The sequence below is a fragment of the Lepidochelys olivacea genome, assembly GCF_965140295.1.
Source record: "Lepidochelys olivacea isolate rLepOli2 genome assembly, chromosome: 1".
NCBI classification, from domain to species: domain Eukaryota; kingdom Metazoa; phylum Chordata; order Testudines; family Cheloniidae; genus Lepidochelys; species Lepidochelys olivacea.
In genome coordinates this window covers 189,884,685-189,903,355 of record NC_140411.1, presented here as the reverse complement: position 1 = coordinate 189,903,355, position 18,671 = coordinate 189,884,685, and the positions used below count along the sequence as shown (strand labels likewise).

Here is an 18,671-nt window from a genome sequence, read left to right as displayed (position 1 = left end):
TTTGATGATGCACTGGAGGGGTTTTAGTTGAGGGCTGAAGGTGACAGCTAGTGGCATTCTGTTATTTTCTTTGTTGGGCCTGTCCTGTAGTAGATGACTTCTGGGTACTCTTCTGGCTCTGTCAATCTGTTTTTTCACTTCAGCAGGTGGATATTGTAGTTTTAAGAATGCTTGATAGAGATCTTGTAGGTGTTTGTCTCTGTCTGAGGGATTGGAGCAAATGCGGTTGTATACTAGAGCTTGGCTGTAGACAATGGATCATGTGGTGTGTCCTGGATGGAAGCTGAAGGCATGTAGGTAAGTATAGCGGTCAGTAGGTTTCTGGTATAGCGTGGTGTTTATGTGACCATCTCTTATTAGCACAGTAGTGTCCAGGAAATGGACCACTTGTGTGGATTGGTCTAGGCTGAGGTTGATGGTGGGATACAAATTGTTCAAATCATGGTGGAATTCCTCAAGGGCTTCTTTTCCATGGGTCCAGACCATGAAGATATCACCAAAGTAACGCAAGTAGAGTAGGGGCATTAGAACAACGTTTCCTTAGCTCTTGTCCCCTAAGTCAGCCATAAAAATGTTGGCATACTGTGGGGCCATGCAGGTACCCATAGCAGTGCCGCTGACTTGAAGATATATATTGTCCCCAAATGTGAAATAGTTGTGGGTGAGGACAAAGTCACAAAGGTCAGCCACCAAGTTTGCCATGACATTATTGGGGATACTGTTCCTGATAGCTTGTAGTCCATCTTTGTGTGGAATGTTGCTGTAGAGGGCTTCTACATCCATAGTGGCCAGGATGGTGTTTTTTGGAAGATCACCGATGGATTGTAGTTTCCTCAGGAAGTTAGTGGTGTCTCGAAGATAGCTGGGAGTGCTGGTAGCATAGGGCCTGAAGAGAGAGTCCACATAGCCAGACAATTCTGCTGTCAGGGTGCCAATGTCTGAGATGATGGGGTATCCAGGATTTCCAGGTTTATGGATCTTGGATGGGAATAGAATACCCCTGGTCGGGGTTCTAGGCATGTGTCTGCACAGATCTGTTCCTGTGCTTTTTCAGGGAGTTTCTTGAGCAGATGGTGTAATTTCTTTTGGTAATCCTCAGTGGGATCAGAGGATAATGGCCTGTAGAATGTGGAGTTAGGGTTCCCTCCCAACTCTGAACTCTAGGGTACAGATGTGGTGATCCACATGAAAGACCCGCTAAGCTTATTTCTACCAGTTTAGGTTAAAACTTTCCCAAGGCACAAATTCTTTGCCCTTGGAAGGTAGGCTTCCACCACCAAGTGATTTAACAAAGAATCAGGGAAAGGACCACTTGGAGTTCCTATTCCCCCAAAATATCCCCCAAGCCCTTAAACCTTCTTTCCTGGGGAGGCTTGAGAATAATATCCTAAACAATTGGTTACAAAGTGATCACAGACCCAAACCCCTGGGTCTTAGGACAATAGAGAAATTAGTCAGGTTCTTAAAAGAAGGATTTTATTTTAAAAAAAAGTAAAAATCACCTCTGTAAAATCAGGGTGGAAAATAACTTTACAGGGTAACAAAAGATTCAAAAACACAACAGAACTTCCTCTAGGCTTAGTCCCTTCTGTAATACATAGAAATATAATTTCTGCTGTAAATGTTACTATATACGTTTTTCTGTTATGTCTGATGACAGAATGTTTGGAATCCAAACAGAATACAACTCTAGCTTTGGTGTTCTGGAATTTACCAGAAGTCAGGGAGGTCCCAGACAGTCACAGAATCCATGACCTCCATGACAGAATCGTATCCTTACTGATTAGTGAATGATTAATCATGCAACCCTGACATTGTCACAGCATAGTGTCTAATGATGTATAATATCTGTTTATTTTATTTATTATATTGTGTCCAGCACTCAAAGGCTTTGACACAGGATGTCCCTCAAAATATATATTTTATCATTTTAATTCTAAACCTTTTATCATTTTTGTTGCTCTCCTCTGGACTTTCTCCACATCTTTCCTAAAGTGTGGTGCCCGGAAATGGACACAGTACTCCAGCTGAGGCCTCAGCAGTGCCAAGTAGAGTGAGACTATTACCTCTCATCTCTAACATATGACACTCCTGTTAATACACCCCAGAACTACATCAGCCTTTTTTGCAACTGCATCACATCGTTGACTCATGTTTAATTTGTGATCCACTGGAACCCCCAGATCCTTTTCAGCAATACTACCACCTTGTCAGTTATTCCCTATTTTGTAGTTTCCATCTGATTTTTCTTTCCTAAGTGTAGTACTTTGCACTTATCTTTACTGAATTTCATTTTGTTGATTTCAGACCAATTCTCTAATTTGTCAAGGTCATTTTGAATTTTAATCCTGTCCTTGAAAGTGCTTGCAACCTCTCCCAACTAAGTGAAATATCCAAATTTTATAACCATACACCCCACTCTATCATCCAAGTTATTAAAGAAAATATTGATTATACTGGACTCAAGACTGACCTCATTAGATACACATTCCCAGTTTGGCAGCAAACTGTTAATAACTACCCTTTGAGTATTATCTTTCAACCAGTTGTGAACCTACCTTATAGTAATTTCATCTAGACCACATTTCCCTAGTGTGCTTATGAATTGAGAATGTCATGTGGGGCAGTATCAAAAGCCTTACTACAATCAAGATATATCACTTCTACTGGTTCTCCCCTACCCACTTGGCCTATAACCCTGTCAAAGAAGGAAATTTGGTTGGTTTGGCATGATTTGTTCTTGACAAATCCCTGTTGGCTATTATCCTCTAGCTGCTTACAAATTGATTGTTTAATCATTTGTTCCAGTATCTTTCCAGGTATCAAAGTTAGGCTGACCAGTCTATAATTCCCTGGTTCCTCTTTTGTTCCCCTTTTTAAAGAAAGGTACTATGTTTGCCCTTCTCCAGTCCTCTGGGACCTCACCCATCCTCCATGAGTTCTCAAACATAGTTGCTAATGGGTCCAAGATTGCTTCAGCTAATTCCTTAAGTACCCTAGGACAGTGGTTCTCAAACTAGGGCCGCCGCTTGTTCAGGGAAAGCCCCTGGCAGGCCAGGCTGATTTATTTACCTGCCACATCTGCAGGTTCGGCCAATCACTGCTCCCACTGACCGTGGTTCGCCGCTCCAGGCCAATTCCAGAACAACTGCCCTAGGATTAGTTTCATCAGGCCTTGCCAACTTGAATACATCTAACTTATCTAAATATTCTTGAACCTATTCTTTTCCTATTTTGGCTTGCATTCCTTCCTTTGTGTTGTTAATATTAATTGTGTTGAGTATCCTGGTCAGGTCACTATTAACCTTTTTAGTGAAGACTGAAGCAAACTAGGTATTAAACACCTCAGCCTTCTAGATGTCATCAGATATTAGCTCTCCTTCCCCACTAAGTAGAAGATCTATGTTTCCTTTGTCTTTCTCTTGTTCTTCATGTATTTATAGAATCTATTCTTATTGCCATTTATGTCCCCTGCTAGGTGTAACTCATTTTGTGCCTTAACCTTTCTGACTTTGTCCCTACATTCATAGAGTCCTAAATTCTAAGGCCAGACAGAACTATTATGATCATCAAATATGACCTCTACAAAATGTGAATTGTCTTTTAACAAAATTATTTGCTCTTGTTTGTTTAAGGTGAATTTGGAGAGGTATGCAGTGGACGTCTGAAGACACCAGGAAAAAGGGAGATTCCTGTTGCCATTAAAACTTTGAAAGGTGGCTATGTGGACAGGCAGAGAAGAGATTTCCTGAGAGAGGCTAGTATCATGGGACAATTTGACCACCCAAATATTATTCGCCTCGAAGGAGTTGTTACAAAAAGTAAGTTATTAATCTATTTTATTTCTTCCCTGTTGGTATCAAAATTAAGGGCACCTTTCATGTTAAAAATAAATGGGATTGCCTTCTACAATAATGACCCAAACCACAGGTTTATGGAAGTTACTATAAACTTCCGTAAGTATTTTGGGCAGTATTTTAGAATAGTGTAGGATGTGTTTTTAATAAGGGATGCTACATCTCTGTAAAAATCCTCCTCATTCAAATAATACCTTCAGAGGTAAATATGAAATAGGATTGCAGTGTTATCTACTGGAAAATTGAATACAAGAGAGGAATCTAGAATCCCAAGTATTGTGAACATGAAGGCAAATTACCTTGCAGAGATAGGAAAGTGGTAGCTATATTCTTCTTTTCCCACAGCCACCCACTTTCTATCATTCTATAATGTTACACTGACATTAATATCTGAATGAACTCATTTCCTATCTACAAGAAAGTAAAAGTTTAAACCCTTTGTTAAAAAATTGCCGTACACTTGCAAAGCCTTCAGGAAAACGTTATGAAGAAAAACAGATACACTTCATTCCCTATTTTTAATTTAGAATAACCTATGGAACTTCTTCATCTTTATTCCTAGTCTAGCTCACAAGAAAAAAAGACAAAAATAAAAAACAAAAAAACCTTACTGCTCCAGCAAAACCCTGATCATCTTAATCCATATTTTTAGTTAGGTTAAGAAACTGTCTAAAGAACTAAAATGCATAGTGACTATTTAAGTCTGAGATGAAAGTCCTATTAACATGCATGAAATTTATTTATAGCAAACTTTTTGTAACAACGAATTCCAAGCCTCAGGAGGCATGATATTCTCATAATGAAATCCTTGCTATAACCAACTTATGATGTTTGCTGATTTGCAATGCTTCCTTCTGTTTATTTCTCTCTTAAAGTGGATTTAGACTTTATGAAAGGTAATGACTGACAGTATAAAGGAATGAAGTCCTTTTGTCTGCACAGCAGATTCAACACAGGCCGCACAAACTTTTTTGTTATCACCCCTTCCAACACTAGACTTGGGAGACACTATGTACTAGAAGTAAGATGGCAGGTTAAGACACTGAACTGGAACTGCCACAGACTCCCTGTGTGACCTTGGGCAAGTCAACCTCTCTGGGCCTGGGCTCCAGATCTATACAATGTAGATAATAATGCTTTCATGTTTATGAGGTGCTCAGATACTACAGTAATGAGGACCATATGCTGTAAACTTCCATCTTCATGATTGTTCAATCATTGATCACTCTGCTGAAAATAGCAAGGTTGCCAATTCATGCCAGGTAAGATACCACTGAGGGGGAAAACCATGGTTGTATGAGACGTGGAAATCTGTAGGATCTTAATTGAAAGCAGCTGCTTGTTTCATGTACACTGGTGGACAGTCATCTGATAGCAATAATCACTTTCAATCTTTACCGACCTGGGCTGTTTATGAACTAGTGTCATAGAAATGACTTGACTCCATATCCCATTACTCATTAGCTGATTCAACAATGTAATTTGATATGTCTTATTTCTGAAAGAAGCTAGGGATTGTGATTCACAGTAGTTGTTTCCATTCAATTACATGTTGCATACCTAATAGAATAGAATATACTTAGTGTTTAATCTTTGCCACACTTCTAAATTATCTTATTTATAATGTGTTGTCATCCATTCTAATGAGAAGTGGGCATGAGTTAAAAACAATGAAATCAGTGCAAGTGTTCGTTCCTAGCATGGACAGGCAAATCTGGGTCTTAAATCATCTTAAATCAATAAGATAATTCCTTGTGCTTTCCATGAAGAACTGCAGATACCTGACTATTGCTTTTAAAATATTTGCCTAAAGGTGATATAGGGAGTGTGTGTTCCTGTGGCTTATAGTTATAGTTACACAAAAATGTATTGCTGTCAGATAATAATAAAAATCTAGCATTTGGATCTTTAAAAAAACAAATATGTAGGATGCAACAGAATTAATTCTAGCACTGTTTTATTGGTGGGGTTGGGACTATAGTGTCAACAAATTTCACTTTAAATGCTAGACTGTGCAATTTGCACACAGCATGAAGTAAGGAGCTATGCAGAGCTGACTTACTCTGAAAGAAGTGCCAGTAGGGGTTCCAGGTTTCCTGGTAAACAGAGGGAGCATGCACCCTGCTGCAGTCCTTCTGCTTCCCGGCATGTTGTGGTGGGGTAGCCATAGCTCCATCTTCTCCCCTCACTGCCTCCTTTGGGACACCGTATGCCCGCAGGTGGGTAGTGTGCATGTAGTCGCTGCGCTTTCTTGAGAGCGCAGAGTCTGCAATTCTGCCAAACCAAGCCAAGAAGGAAGGGAGGTTTCTTACTCCCACTGTGAACCCCTGGAAAGGTCAGGCAGAATTTGTTCCTAGATGACTTGTTTGTTGATAAAATGATTACAAGGTGCTTTGTCTTCGGAGGTAGACTGATAACAGCAGACACTGTTTATCTGATATATATATCTCCATTGCACTAAGCTGTAGAAATACATCTGATAGAATAAGTTTGATTAATAGAGTTGTACCACTATGCTTAGCACAGGGGTAGGCAACCTATGGCATGCGTGCCAAAGGCGGCACACGAGCTGAGTTTCAGTGGCACTCACGCTGCCCAGGTCCTGGCCACCGGTCCGGGGGGGCTATGCATTTTAATTTAATGTTAAATGAAGCTTCTTAAACATTTTAAAAACCTTATTTACTTTACATACAATAGTTATTTTATATATTATGGACTTATAGAAAGAGACCTTCTAAAAACATTAAAATGTATTACTGACATGCAAAACCTTCAATTCGAGTGAATAAATGAAGACTCGGCACACCACTCCTAAAAGGTTGCTGACCCCTGGCTTAGCACATACTTTTCTCTCTAGTAGCCCTCAGCTATGTAGCTGTAGCCATTGCTGGTATATATTGCATCAGTTTGCAAAGCAGTACTCTCCTTAACTGAGTCATTGGCTATTGAACTACAAAAGAGAAAGTAATTGATTGCAATAAACAGAAGAGCGCAACCAAACAAGTAATTATTGACCGGGGAACAACAAATGCTTCCATGCATTACACAAATGATAGATCTTATCTTGCATTATCAAGTAAGCAGAAGTTAGCATTTAAGTAATAGTATTCCCCAAAGTTGCCCTGTGTGTGGTTTGTCAAAGAAAAGAATGCTATAACAGCCCTTTCGCAAATGAATAATTCTGCTTTTGAAGGATTTATTCAGCAGATTTGTAATTCCCTTTTCTCACTGTTGTCTTTCTTACACGTGCCAGTCATGCCCCCATCCCAATGGCAGGGAGATCTGGGTATAACTGCTGCACCAGCTCTTTGTCACCAGAGGATCCAGTTACAGTGTGATGGTCCTCCCATGGCCCATTTTGTTGGCTGTAGGAACACTTTCTGTCAGCATTGCAGACCAAAGCAGACATGCAACAGCACAAAATCTGGGTCCAGCAGTTCATTTACATCAAAGGGACAAACACAAAAAAGAGCATTTGCTTACACTGGATTTGTTTTAGAAACACTGTTGATTTATGTGGGTTGCAATAAAGAGGCCATTTGTTGTCTAGCAGATCCACTCAGATATGCTTGTCTAGAGCAGTGGAGAATATCCATGTTTTCCTTTCAGGTCAATCTGCTATAGTGATGGTGTTAGTCTGCCTTTGGGAGCCCTGTTCATGAGCCAGTTTTTGTTTTTCACTCTGAGCAGACTCAGCTGAGTTTGTGTTTCTGTAGCCACACTGACAGCCTTTCATAAATGGGTGTTGGAGGTGAGGAAGCTGCTTGCTTCATAGTACTCAGATGTTGCTGTGACTGAGGTCCCGGGGGGGGGGCCACACTGAGGTTGCTTAATTAGGGCAAACTGCAAAGAATGGGGAGACAATTCCCCCAAACTGGTGGTTCTTCCAATAATTATTTCCACCAAGCTAGCCAAAAACAACTTCTATAATACCTTACTGCCAAAACACAGTTCCCTTAAAAGCAACCCAGCCTTTGGACTCCTCCCAGACAGCCAAGTCAAATATGAAAGTTCTACTAATTCCAAAGGATCAGACACATTACTTCCCACATTAATGAATATTTCCCATCTTCACCCAAATACATGCTACAGACAATTCTTATTAACTAAACTAAAATTTATTAAAAAAGAAAAGAGAGAGTATTGGTTAAAAGATCATTATACATACAGACATGAATACAGTTCTGAGATCAGTTTCATAATAGAGATGATGAGCATTGGAGATGCAGAGAGTTCTGAAAATAGGTTCCGTCCAATATTTCATACCCAGGGTGATCCAGATGGGACTGGAGAGCTCAGTCTTAGGACTCAAACTTCACCTGAATAAGCCTCAAGCAGATCTGAGATAAAAAGGATCAGGATAATTTCAGGCCTTCTCTTGACAGCAGGGAGTCCTCAAGTGAACAACAGGCTTTTGAAGTAACCTTCTGTTTCCGAAACATCATCAGTAATTAGCTACATGGATTAACATAAGGTAATTATCCATTAAGCAATTTATCACAAACTTTAAGGAGACATATACACAGTGAAATTACTTCACCCAAGTTTCATCTAAATGTTAATATTTCTTTTTGATCCCTGAATTAACAGAATACAGCCCTAGACAGGAACCATTTGGTTACATTGTTAACCTCTAACAAGATATAGGTAAACATAGACTACTACAATCACTATCTTCTCCAATTCTTTAACACTACAAGTTTACATTTCGAAGCTCTAGCCTATCTAACATTTCTTTGCTAGCTACTTGTAAGGAATATCCTAATTACAATTTACATACTTTCCTAATATGTCTTTAAAGGTAGAATTTGGGTCATTTACCCTACTAGTTGCTTAATCCTTTGTCATAGTTGCCAAAGCCAGTTGTCGAAGTTGAGGGCAACAGTACCTGTATTTCCCTCAGTGGTCCACTAGGGGCACCCACTCTCAAGCCTCCCAGTGTTGCCTTTTTTGGGTGAAGATTTGTGTCTTTCTCTCTTCTGACCAGGGATTCCCAAGCTGTGCAATTTCCTACCTTCACTGTGTTATTCCCAGTAGATATGTTGCCCAAGCACACCCAGTTGCTTTCTGTTCAGAGACAGTTAACAGTGTGACTGACCATGACTACTGATACCACACAGCTCTTTTTATGCAATCCTATTTCATTATTAGGGTAAAAGCACTACAGAAAAAACATATTAAAACAATAAAAGAACCCACTAATATGCTTACCAGAGAATCCCCCAATCCTACCATGAGCTATGGCAGAAGCAGTCCTACAACACCGCATGCAAAGAGCTTTCTTTGCAGTCACAAGTTTATCACAGCTTCAGCTCAGAACAGGCACTCAGGCTTACAGAGCCGCAGCAAGCCCAGTCCTTCTAACCCTAACCTAAAGATTGGGGGCCTCCTTGTACAGGCTTCCTGTCTCCTTGCTGGATCAGGAAGAAGGCCCTGAGCCAGTTTAAAACCAGGCTGTTTATCCAACAATCCTTTCGTTGTCTGTTGATCCTTGGAGAATCTAGTTTGAACAAGTATATGTATATCTCTCCAGGGGAGTGGTTTCAAAGGGCTGATAACAGAGGAAGTACCTTAGCACCCCAGTCCTACTAGATGTACAGACAGTGCCACAATAACACATCCTTAATTGTATTTTTACTTCAGTGGACCCATTTGTCCAGGATATTGTCAGTCTCTCATGCCAGGGTTTAAGCTCCATGGGAACAGGACCCATTTGACATCTAAATCGTATTATATTATATATTACATAAACCCAGGAAAATCCCCCTCCCATGCAAGCTCTGTGACCTAAACTATGAAGGTTAGTCACCTCCCGCCCTGGTGCTCTAACTATTCAAATTCATTTTATAGCTGTTGCCTCCTATTTGAAAACACAGCTTTTGCATATTTCAGAATTTGCAAATGTCACTCTGACAAGCTGAATCTTTTTGAAGACCTGATGCCCTTTATATAACATGATATGTAGAGTCACTTTCCAGAAAGGTTCAAAATTATCCATGCAGCAAGGGAGGATGGAAGAAGGTGACACCCATATTCTTGGTTTTGTGTCAGCCCATGTTCCAGTAATGATAGGTGTAAGTTTGGTATGACACTGGAAGCTTGTTTATCATTTTCTGAGTGTTGTGCTCAAGTGACTTTCAAATTTTGAATGTGATTGTGAAATCCAAAAGGCAGCAATCTTGCAAATCAAATTCAAACCTTTAATCACAGAGCTCCCTGTCAAACTACTGTATATTGCAGAGGTGGGCAAACTTACTGACCCTCCGAGTCACATACGACAATCTTCAGAAGTTTGAGAGCCAGGGCACACCTCCATCTCCATAGGAGGCATCTGACAGGGATTGGGGGCTTCAGCCCCACTCCTGCTGAAGCCCCAAAACGTGGCAGCAGCGACTTGTGGGGCAGAAGCCCCAAGAACCCCCTGCTCGCTGAGCAGAAGAAGCCCCTATCCTACCATCCTGCTGCAAGGTAGAGATCCAGACACCCCCACCCACCATCAACTGGTAAGTGAGAATGGAGGGGACGCATGGGGGGTGCTCTGCGAGCCCTACTTCAATGGTAAAAGAGCTGCATGTGCCTCGCGAGTCACAGTTTGGCCACTCCTGGTATTTTGCCTTGTCTCTAAGAAGAGAGTCTGGAGGACAGCAGCACCTTGCATTGTTCGTGATGAGGGCATGATCCTAATTCATTGTAGCAGCATGATCCTAATTCATTGCAATTTGCAGTGTGTAACTTTTCATTGCAGATCTCTTCTTCACTCATTACAAATGTCAGCAAGAGATATCAATGAATCTTCCTTACCCCCCCACACACACCTTTCTTACCCCCTCAGGGAGGATGTTGTTTTAAGTCTTTGAGCCCTCTGGATAATGCATCAAATATTGCTCTTTTCTCCATCCTATTAACAGGTGGAGACTATTAAACTGAATTCAGAATTCACTTTGGAAGGTTACATATTTTACAGGACAATATATTTATTATATACTGTGCTATATGCTTGTCTATTGTGCAAAAGGATGAGGTAACTTTGAGTTTGTGACACTTTAATGTCAACCACATATCATGAGATTTTACTTTCAGACAATCTAATTACACTGTATACAAAAAATGTTGAAAATTAAACGTTAAACAGTGACTTTCTGAACTTGGATGCAACATATTAGTTTACATAATGTCTTTAGCACTGTGTACCAAAAAACAATGTGAACTGTATTACTGTACGTAATTGTTTTCTAAAATATAAAATTTTGAAAGTCAACAGAAAACATCTGACTTAAATAAATGTCATGTTAACACTATCTTACAGTAACACTAACACAGCATATACTTCAAACGTACTGTATTTCCATAAGGGTTTATAACTGATTAATTGTATAGCTGCAGCTGTATATGTTTGGTTATATATCAGCGCAGTCAGTTCCTTCTCCTTGGATCAGAGTATCTAAGTCAAAGGTCTATCAGTCTTTGAAATCTACAATATTAATAAATAATTTGGAAACCTAACAAAAGAAAAAAATAAAAGTGTATCTGCAACCATAACAAAACTTTTTACTTTATCCCCATAACTCAAGACACCAACGCTGCTAAGAAATACCTGTGAAGTGGAAAACCATGCTGAATTCTGACATGAAAATGAGCACCCACAAAAAAGTACTTTTAAAGCAATAATAAATAATGTAGTCACTTTAGCAATGAAGCAATTTTGCATGGAGAAGCAGTTTAGAATAGATTAGTAAAAAGGGAAACAAAAGCCATAGTAGTTGGTTAAAACCTACTATGGGTCGCTTTACAATCGTGATATCTGTCATTCTCAGCTAGTTATTGTGGCATCATTGGTATTTCCCATTCTAAGTATAGCTAGTATGCTATGTAGCAAATATTGTGGTGAAAGTAACTGGTGTGTTGTGGTAAACTTTGAGTTTTTAATGCCACGTACTGTAATAATGAATGTGTCTCATGAAGCATATTGGAACTGTATGCAAAACTTCATGGGACAAATTCATCCCTGGTGTCAATGGTATGACTCCTTTTGATGGAGCACCCACCTCACACTGGTTTGCAAGGGGTTAAGGTGGCCAGGCATGCCAATTAACTCCCGTAAGTGCACCTGGAGGAGGAGCCAGGAGCTGGCCACTAACTAGGAGTAGGCTCAGCTGTGCCAGTACAGGCAGGGGCCCAGCATATAGCCAAGTAGCTGGCTACAGGTGGGGGCTGCTGGAAGGCAGGCTGCAGCCACTCCCTGAGTAAAGGATTTGGCAAACCTAGAGAAGGGAGAAGCCAGTAAAGTAGGAAAAAGCCCAGGGGAAACAGCAATGAGGACTAAGGAGATATAAGCCAAGGCCTATATCTTGTTATAGGGTCTCTGGGTTGGAACCCAGTGTAGTGGGCAGGCCTGGGTTAGAGTTTGGGTTCCCCTACCAGCAATTGGGTAATGGCACAGGATGTTGGAGATGCCACCCTGACACAGGGTCTGGAAGGCCTTTGAATTCCTTGGAAGGGGAGGATTTTAGTTACCTGCCTGGAAGGCCAAGCTACGAGAGGAAACTGCAAATCTGGGAGTGAGTGGGATAGCAGAAGGAGGCAAGATGGGGGAAGACACCATGGGAGGGAGAGTGCAGGCTGGTGGAGCTAATTCCCAGGATGACCAGCAGAAGGTGCTGCGAGCAGTGAGTGAACCCCGTGCCACTCCTGTACAGCCAATGGAGTTATACCTGCTTATACAAGGATTGAATTTGGCTCACTGTCTTTATTTTTCTTTTAATATTGTTTAAAAAGTTAAATACCATTGCACATTACTGTAAGTTTAAATGGTGTCATGGTGAACTGCAAAAAAGATTATGAAAGATCAGCCATATATCTTCACTGGATGTGTTTTATTAAAATGGGATCCAAAATGAAGAAATTATCCAAAATTTGGAAATTAGAGCTATGCACCATGTCTGACAGAAGCAAGACAAAAGTAAGATATTTTATCCACAATGCTTTTTGTAAAATAGGTTACCCTTAATGGACTCATCCAGAGTACCTAATTAATGTAGATAATGCTGAGTTAGTATTAGACAAAAAGTAGGGCTTACAAAAGATATATACACTACCCTGCATATAATTTGTGGAAGGTTTGTTCTGCCAAGACCTACAATACCCCAGTAAATTGATTTTCCTAAATGACAAGTACTTGAAAGGAATTAGCTCTTAAACCCCTAGAAAATTATTCTTTTCATCTGACAGAACTTTTTGGCACGAACCAAAAGGCTTTTATGGTTTCCTGCAGTTCCACTTTTTGTGTTTTACTTCTCTGTACTATAACTAACAAGCAATACAATATAACTGTCAGCTTTGCTGTATGTTTCATAGGCTGATAAGCAATGAAGAAAAAGCACATTGTCAAGTGGTCAAACAACTAACATCTTGTTAGTAGTAGCTTAATCTGACCATGATACTGTGTCCACCATGACTAAACCTTTATACATTTTTTTTTCAAAAGCTGCTTCTGTAAAGAAAGTAGAAGGCAACTGGATTTCACACACTCTGTAGGATCTTTTTTCAAAGCTGGCTGTATTTAATCACATAAGGCCTGTTTTCCAAAGGTATTAGGTGTCTAAAAATGCAGATAGATGCCTAGCCTCTGTTGAAAATCCCACTAGGCACCTATCTACATCTTTAGTCATCTAAATACTTTTTAAAATCAGTCTTTTTGTTATCCACAAGATTTTTTGTTGTTATTTTTTGTTTTGGGTTTTTTTAAGAAAAGGCTTGATATGACTATCAATTTGCATAATTAACATCATTACCAGCTGCAAGCAATTGCATTTCAGGATAGGTTTCATTCTCCTGAATATATTATGTAATTCCCTGTTTTAAAATCCCCATTAGGAGTGAGTGAGAAGATTGAACTTTAAATTGAACAAATTAGTTGTAATGGGTAGATGGAATATGGTGGGTTTTTTTCTGAATGCAGTCCAGAGAATTAATGAGTAAAAGGGACACAGGTTCAGTTGCACTGATGAGGTTTATTTCTTATTTACATTGCTGATTTTGTGTTTGTATAATAGAACCGTTATAGTTTTGCCCTAGTCATGGTGAGACCTATTGAAAATTAGTGATTATTTTGCAAATGAGTAAAAAATAAAACAATTTAAAAAATTCAGGGCACTGATTCATAAACTGTATTTTATTCATTTATTTTATTAAATATACATTAATTTGTTGTAACTTTCTTCATTGCCTCATAGTGCCCTAGTAAATTAACTGTAGTCTAATTTGTAAAATGAATAGTCTTAAATCCAGTTGCATCTCTCTTGCTGATAAGTCTTTGATGAGAAGAGGAAACCATTGGATTTAATGGTAAAACTTCTTGGGTCTGAGGTTTCCCAAAATGATGATTAGGGAGATTCTGCTGTGTTTTTAAGCTAGAGTCTAGGAGCGATTGATCATATCTGAGGGATTATTTTGTATACTTTTAACCTAAGTTTAAAAAATACAGTAATTTTCGCTGTACATTCAGTAAAAGCTTTGTCTCTTTGTTTCATTTCACTATAAATGCTTAACTTTAGTCCAACTTTCAATAATAAGTCATTCTGTGATAGCTCTATGACAGTTGTGTTGTGGTGGCATCAAGGAGGTGTAACTTGACCAAGTGAAAGTGCTTTCTTGTCACCTATCAATGAAACCTGCAGCTCTTATGATTAGCTTTATTTATTATCAAAATAGACAAATTAATAGTGAGGGAATAACAAGCTAGACAAAGCTGGTCTTACAGTGTGCAAATGTCCTGTTTATTTCAGCTCCCTCTCTACAATACATACAGGGCTCTGTTGCATCTTTGCAGGGCTGTTATATTTTGGTGGTAGATATGCAAGTGCACCACTTCAGCATCAGTGTCCAGAGGCACTTGTGCATTACTCAGGTAGAATGCTGCTATGGGCACTAGCAGCAGCCCATATTGGGAGGTGAGGCACAAGCTCACCCTATCTGCCTTTAGACCACCTCAGTCAATGCATTGGGTGAGAAAGTGAGACTGTGGAAGCCGGACTTTCACCCTGCTCAGACAGAGTACTGCAGGTGGAACTATGACTTTCATGCATTTTTGCAGTGAAAGAGCCTGATTTTCCTCTCACACGGCTGTAAATGAGGAGTAACTCCACTGAAGTAAACGGAATCACCAGTGTGTCCTCTCTCACTGGTTTTAATCAGGCCCAAGCAGTGCAAGCTTTGGGAGTCTGGCTGACCCTTTTGTAGGTGCACAAGGGAAGAATGTACTTTCTATCCGCACTCCCTGCCAACCAGTTGCATAGGGGCAACTTGTATCTGGCCATCAGCGTAGCAAGGATGGATCCATAATATGATTTATTGTGTATAATATTGGGTATAGAAAGTAAAATTTGGTGTGTGATGGGTGAGGATATTGGAAAATTAAATGAGCACCTTAAAGTGATGCTTTGAGGCCTGGCTTGTAGTGGACAGAGTAAGCAGGGAATCTAGAAAGAATACGAATACAAAAGCCCAACGGTAAAATAATGAAGGAATGAATCAAAGTACTGGTGGCAGAAGTTTAGTATGTGTTGATTTCAGGAATGTCAGTGAGGCAGTGTAGAAGGCAAGTCAGCTGAATTGGCATGGGCAGTAACAGTTTAAAAAAAAATTAGAATCAAAAAGGACTTTCAGGTTCCTTGCTGCCAACTGAGGTTAATTTGGTTAAAGTTGGCCTGAGCATAGAAACACAGCTGGGTGGTTTTCTATCACAGGAGAATAAAATAATTTCAGTTTTAGCCATGTTCATGTGAAGAAGTTCTAGTATATCCAGCACACATCTGCCAAATTTTTAATGATAAGAGCAAGTATATCATCTGAAACTAGAAAATGGAAGATAATACTGTACCTAATCAGCAGAGGGATAATGGTCATGTCTAGAAGAACTCATCAGTTCACCATGGGGAAAAGTGGTACATAGAAAATAGTAAAGGGCCTAGGACTGAGCCCTGAGGAAAATTTACCATTAAATCATACAAATTAAACAAACTAGTTACTGAATCCCTGCGAAGATGGAGAAGACAGATAAGAAACTAGCCAGAATCTTAAAAACAAGCCACAGAGAATGACAAGTGAGGTCTTAGTCTAGGAAAAAAAAAATTAAAGCAGCTCTGGATTTCTTGTCTCCATGATCCACAGATTACAAGTAAAAGGTGTTGGTTTTCCCTATCAACGCTGCAAATACAGTCAAGGTCTGTGAAAGTTAAAGTGAGTTATTTTCTTCTTGTGCATCAGCATCAGTGTCAGGGTTCCCTCCCCACTTTGAACTCTAGGGTACAGATGTGGGGACCCTCATGAAAGACCCCCTAAGCTTATTTCTACCAGCTTAGGGTAGAACTTCCCCAAAGCACAAACTTTTTGACCTTGGAGGGTACGCTGTAAATCACCAAGTGATTTAACAAAGAATTAGGGAAGAGACCACTTCAAGATGTCTTCACCCAAAATATCCCCCCAAGCCTTACACCCCCCTTTCCTGGGGAGGCTTGAGAATAAACAAGATGAGCATAGGACCCTAAACATCCAATCAGATTCTTAAAAAACAGAACTTTATTAGAAGAACAAAACAAAGATAAAAGAACAACTCTGCAGTATTAGAATGGAAGATAATCTCACAAGGCAGTCAGATTCAAAACATAGAGATCCCTCTAGGCAAAACCTTAAATTACAAAAAGACACAAAAACAGGAATACACATTCCCTCCAGCACAAGCACAAGAATTTCACAAGCTAAAACCAAAAGAAAATTTAAGGCATTTTCTAGCTAGATTACTTACTAACTCTATAGGAGTTGGATTGCTTTCTTTCTTGATCTGTCCCTGGCAGAGGCATCACACAGACAGACAAAGCCTCCCCCCCCCCCCCCACACCTCAGATTTGAAAGTATCTCGTCCCCTTATTGGTCATTTTGGTCAGGTGCAAGCCAGGTTACTTCAGCTTCTTAACCCTTTACAGGTAAGAGGATTTTTCCTGTGGCCAGGAGGGATTTTATAGCACTGTATACAGAAAGGTGATTACCCTTCCCTTTATTTTTATTTATTTTATTTTTATGACATGTCCCCCAAATCACAGATAGTATTGGACAGCCTGTTCCACACTGGCTGTGATTTCTTCCTGGAGCTCTAGGAGAAAATAGAATTAATAAGACACATGTACCTTTAGATATACTACTGACAGTATAAAAACTAACAGTATTTCCCACATCTCAAGGACGATTTTAACCATTTGATTCTGGGAAGCTTTCATGGGAGAGTGCATCAGTCACTTTGTTAGAAGCTCCTGAAATGTGTTGTATTTCGAAATCAAAATCTTGAAGAGCTAAACTCCACCGAATAAGTTTTTTGTTATTTCCCTTGGCGTCATGAAGCCACTTTAGCCCAGCATGGTTGGTTTGCAGGTTGAAACGCTGTCCCCAAACGTATGAGCGTAGCTTCTCCAGAGCGTAGACAATGGCGTAACATTCCTTTTCACTGATTGACCAGTGGCTTTCCCTCTTAGACAGCTTCTTGCTGAGAAACACAACAGGATGGAATTCTTGATTCTGTCCTTCCTGCATTAGGACTGCTCCCACATCACGCTCGGGCGCATCTGTGGTTACTAGCAACGGTTTGTCAAAGTCTGGGGCCCTTATCACAGGGTCAGACATGAATATCACTTTAAGATGGTTAAAGGCCTTCTGACACTCTTCAGTCCACTGAACTGCATTTGGCTTTTTATTTTTGGTTAGGTTCTAGTTCTAGAACTGTCAGTGGGGCGGCGATTTGGCTGCAGTGTGGTACAAATCGCCTGTAATATCCGGCCAAGCCTAAAAAGGATTGGACCTGTTTCTTTGACTTTGGGACAGGTGACTTTTGGATAGCATCCACCTTGGCCTGTAGGGGGTTGATAGTTCCTTGACCCACCTGGTGTCCAAGGTAAGTCACTCTGTTTAGGCCTATTTGACACTTCCTAGCCTTAACAGTTAGTCCTGCCTCCCTTATGTGCTTGAAAACTTGTTGTAGATGCTCCAGGTGTTCTGCCACATCATCCAGATAGGTGACTGCATATTCTCCCAATCCTGCTAGGAGACCATCTACAAGTTTTTGGAAGGTGGCAGGTGCATTTCGCAGCCCAAAAGGGAGCACATTAAATTCATACAGCCCGACATGGGTGATGAAAGCTGATCTTTCCTTGATGGATTCTTCTAGCGGTACCTGCAAGTACCCCTTGGTTAAGTCCAAGGTAGAGATGAACTGGGCCCCTTCTCTAATAGTTCATCTGTGCATGGCATTGGATAGTTGTCTGGGTGAGTTACCGCATTTAGCTTATGGTAGTCCATGCAAAAATGTATCTCCCCATCTGGTTTGGGAACTAAAACCACTGGAGATGCCCATGCACTGCCAGAGGGGCAGATTACACCCATCTGTAGCATATCCTGGATCTCCCGTTCTATAGCAGTTCTGGCTTGAGGAGACACCCGGTAAGGTTGGGCCTGAATTGGGTGAGCATTACCTGTTTCAATAGAGTCGTATGCCCGTTTGATCCATCCTGGGGTGGCTGAGAACATCGGTGTGTAGCTAGTGCACAGCTCCTTGAGCTGCTGTAGCTGCATATGCCCAAGGGTCACGGAGAGGTTCACCTCTTCCACGCCACCATCACTTTTCCCTTCAGAGTAGAACACCTTCAGGCCACTCAGCATCATCTCCTCCCTGGGCTGTAAATTGACAAAGCTTTAATTCTCTGGAATAAAAGGGCTTTAGAGAATTAATATGGTACACTTTAGGCTTTTGGTTTGAGTTGGGGAATGCTA

General features: G+C 40.4%; 1 protein-coding gene across 1 annotated transcript in view; it reads left to right on the top strand.

Moving 5' to 3' along the window:
• The window catches only part of EPHA6 (EPH receptor A6), an 850,663-nt gene that overhangs the window by 678,779 nt on the left and 153,213 nt on the right, over nucleotides 1–18,671 (top strand). The window contains exon 12 of the mRNA XM_084646856.1: nucleotides 3,636–3,821. Within this exon, the coding sequence (XP_084502982.1) occupies nucleotides 3,636–3,821 (186 nt within the window). The remainder of the gene's footprint in view (nucleotides 1–3,635; nucleotides 3,822–18,671) is intronic.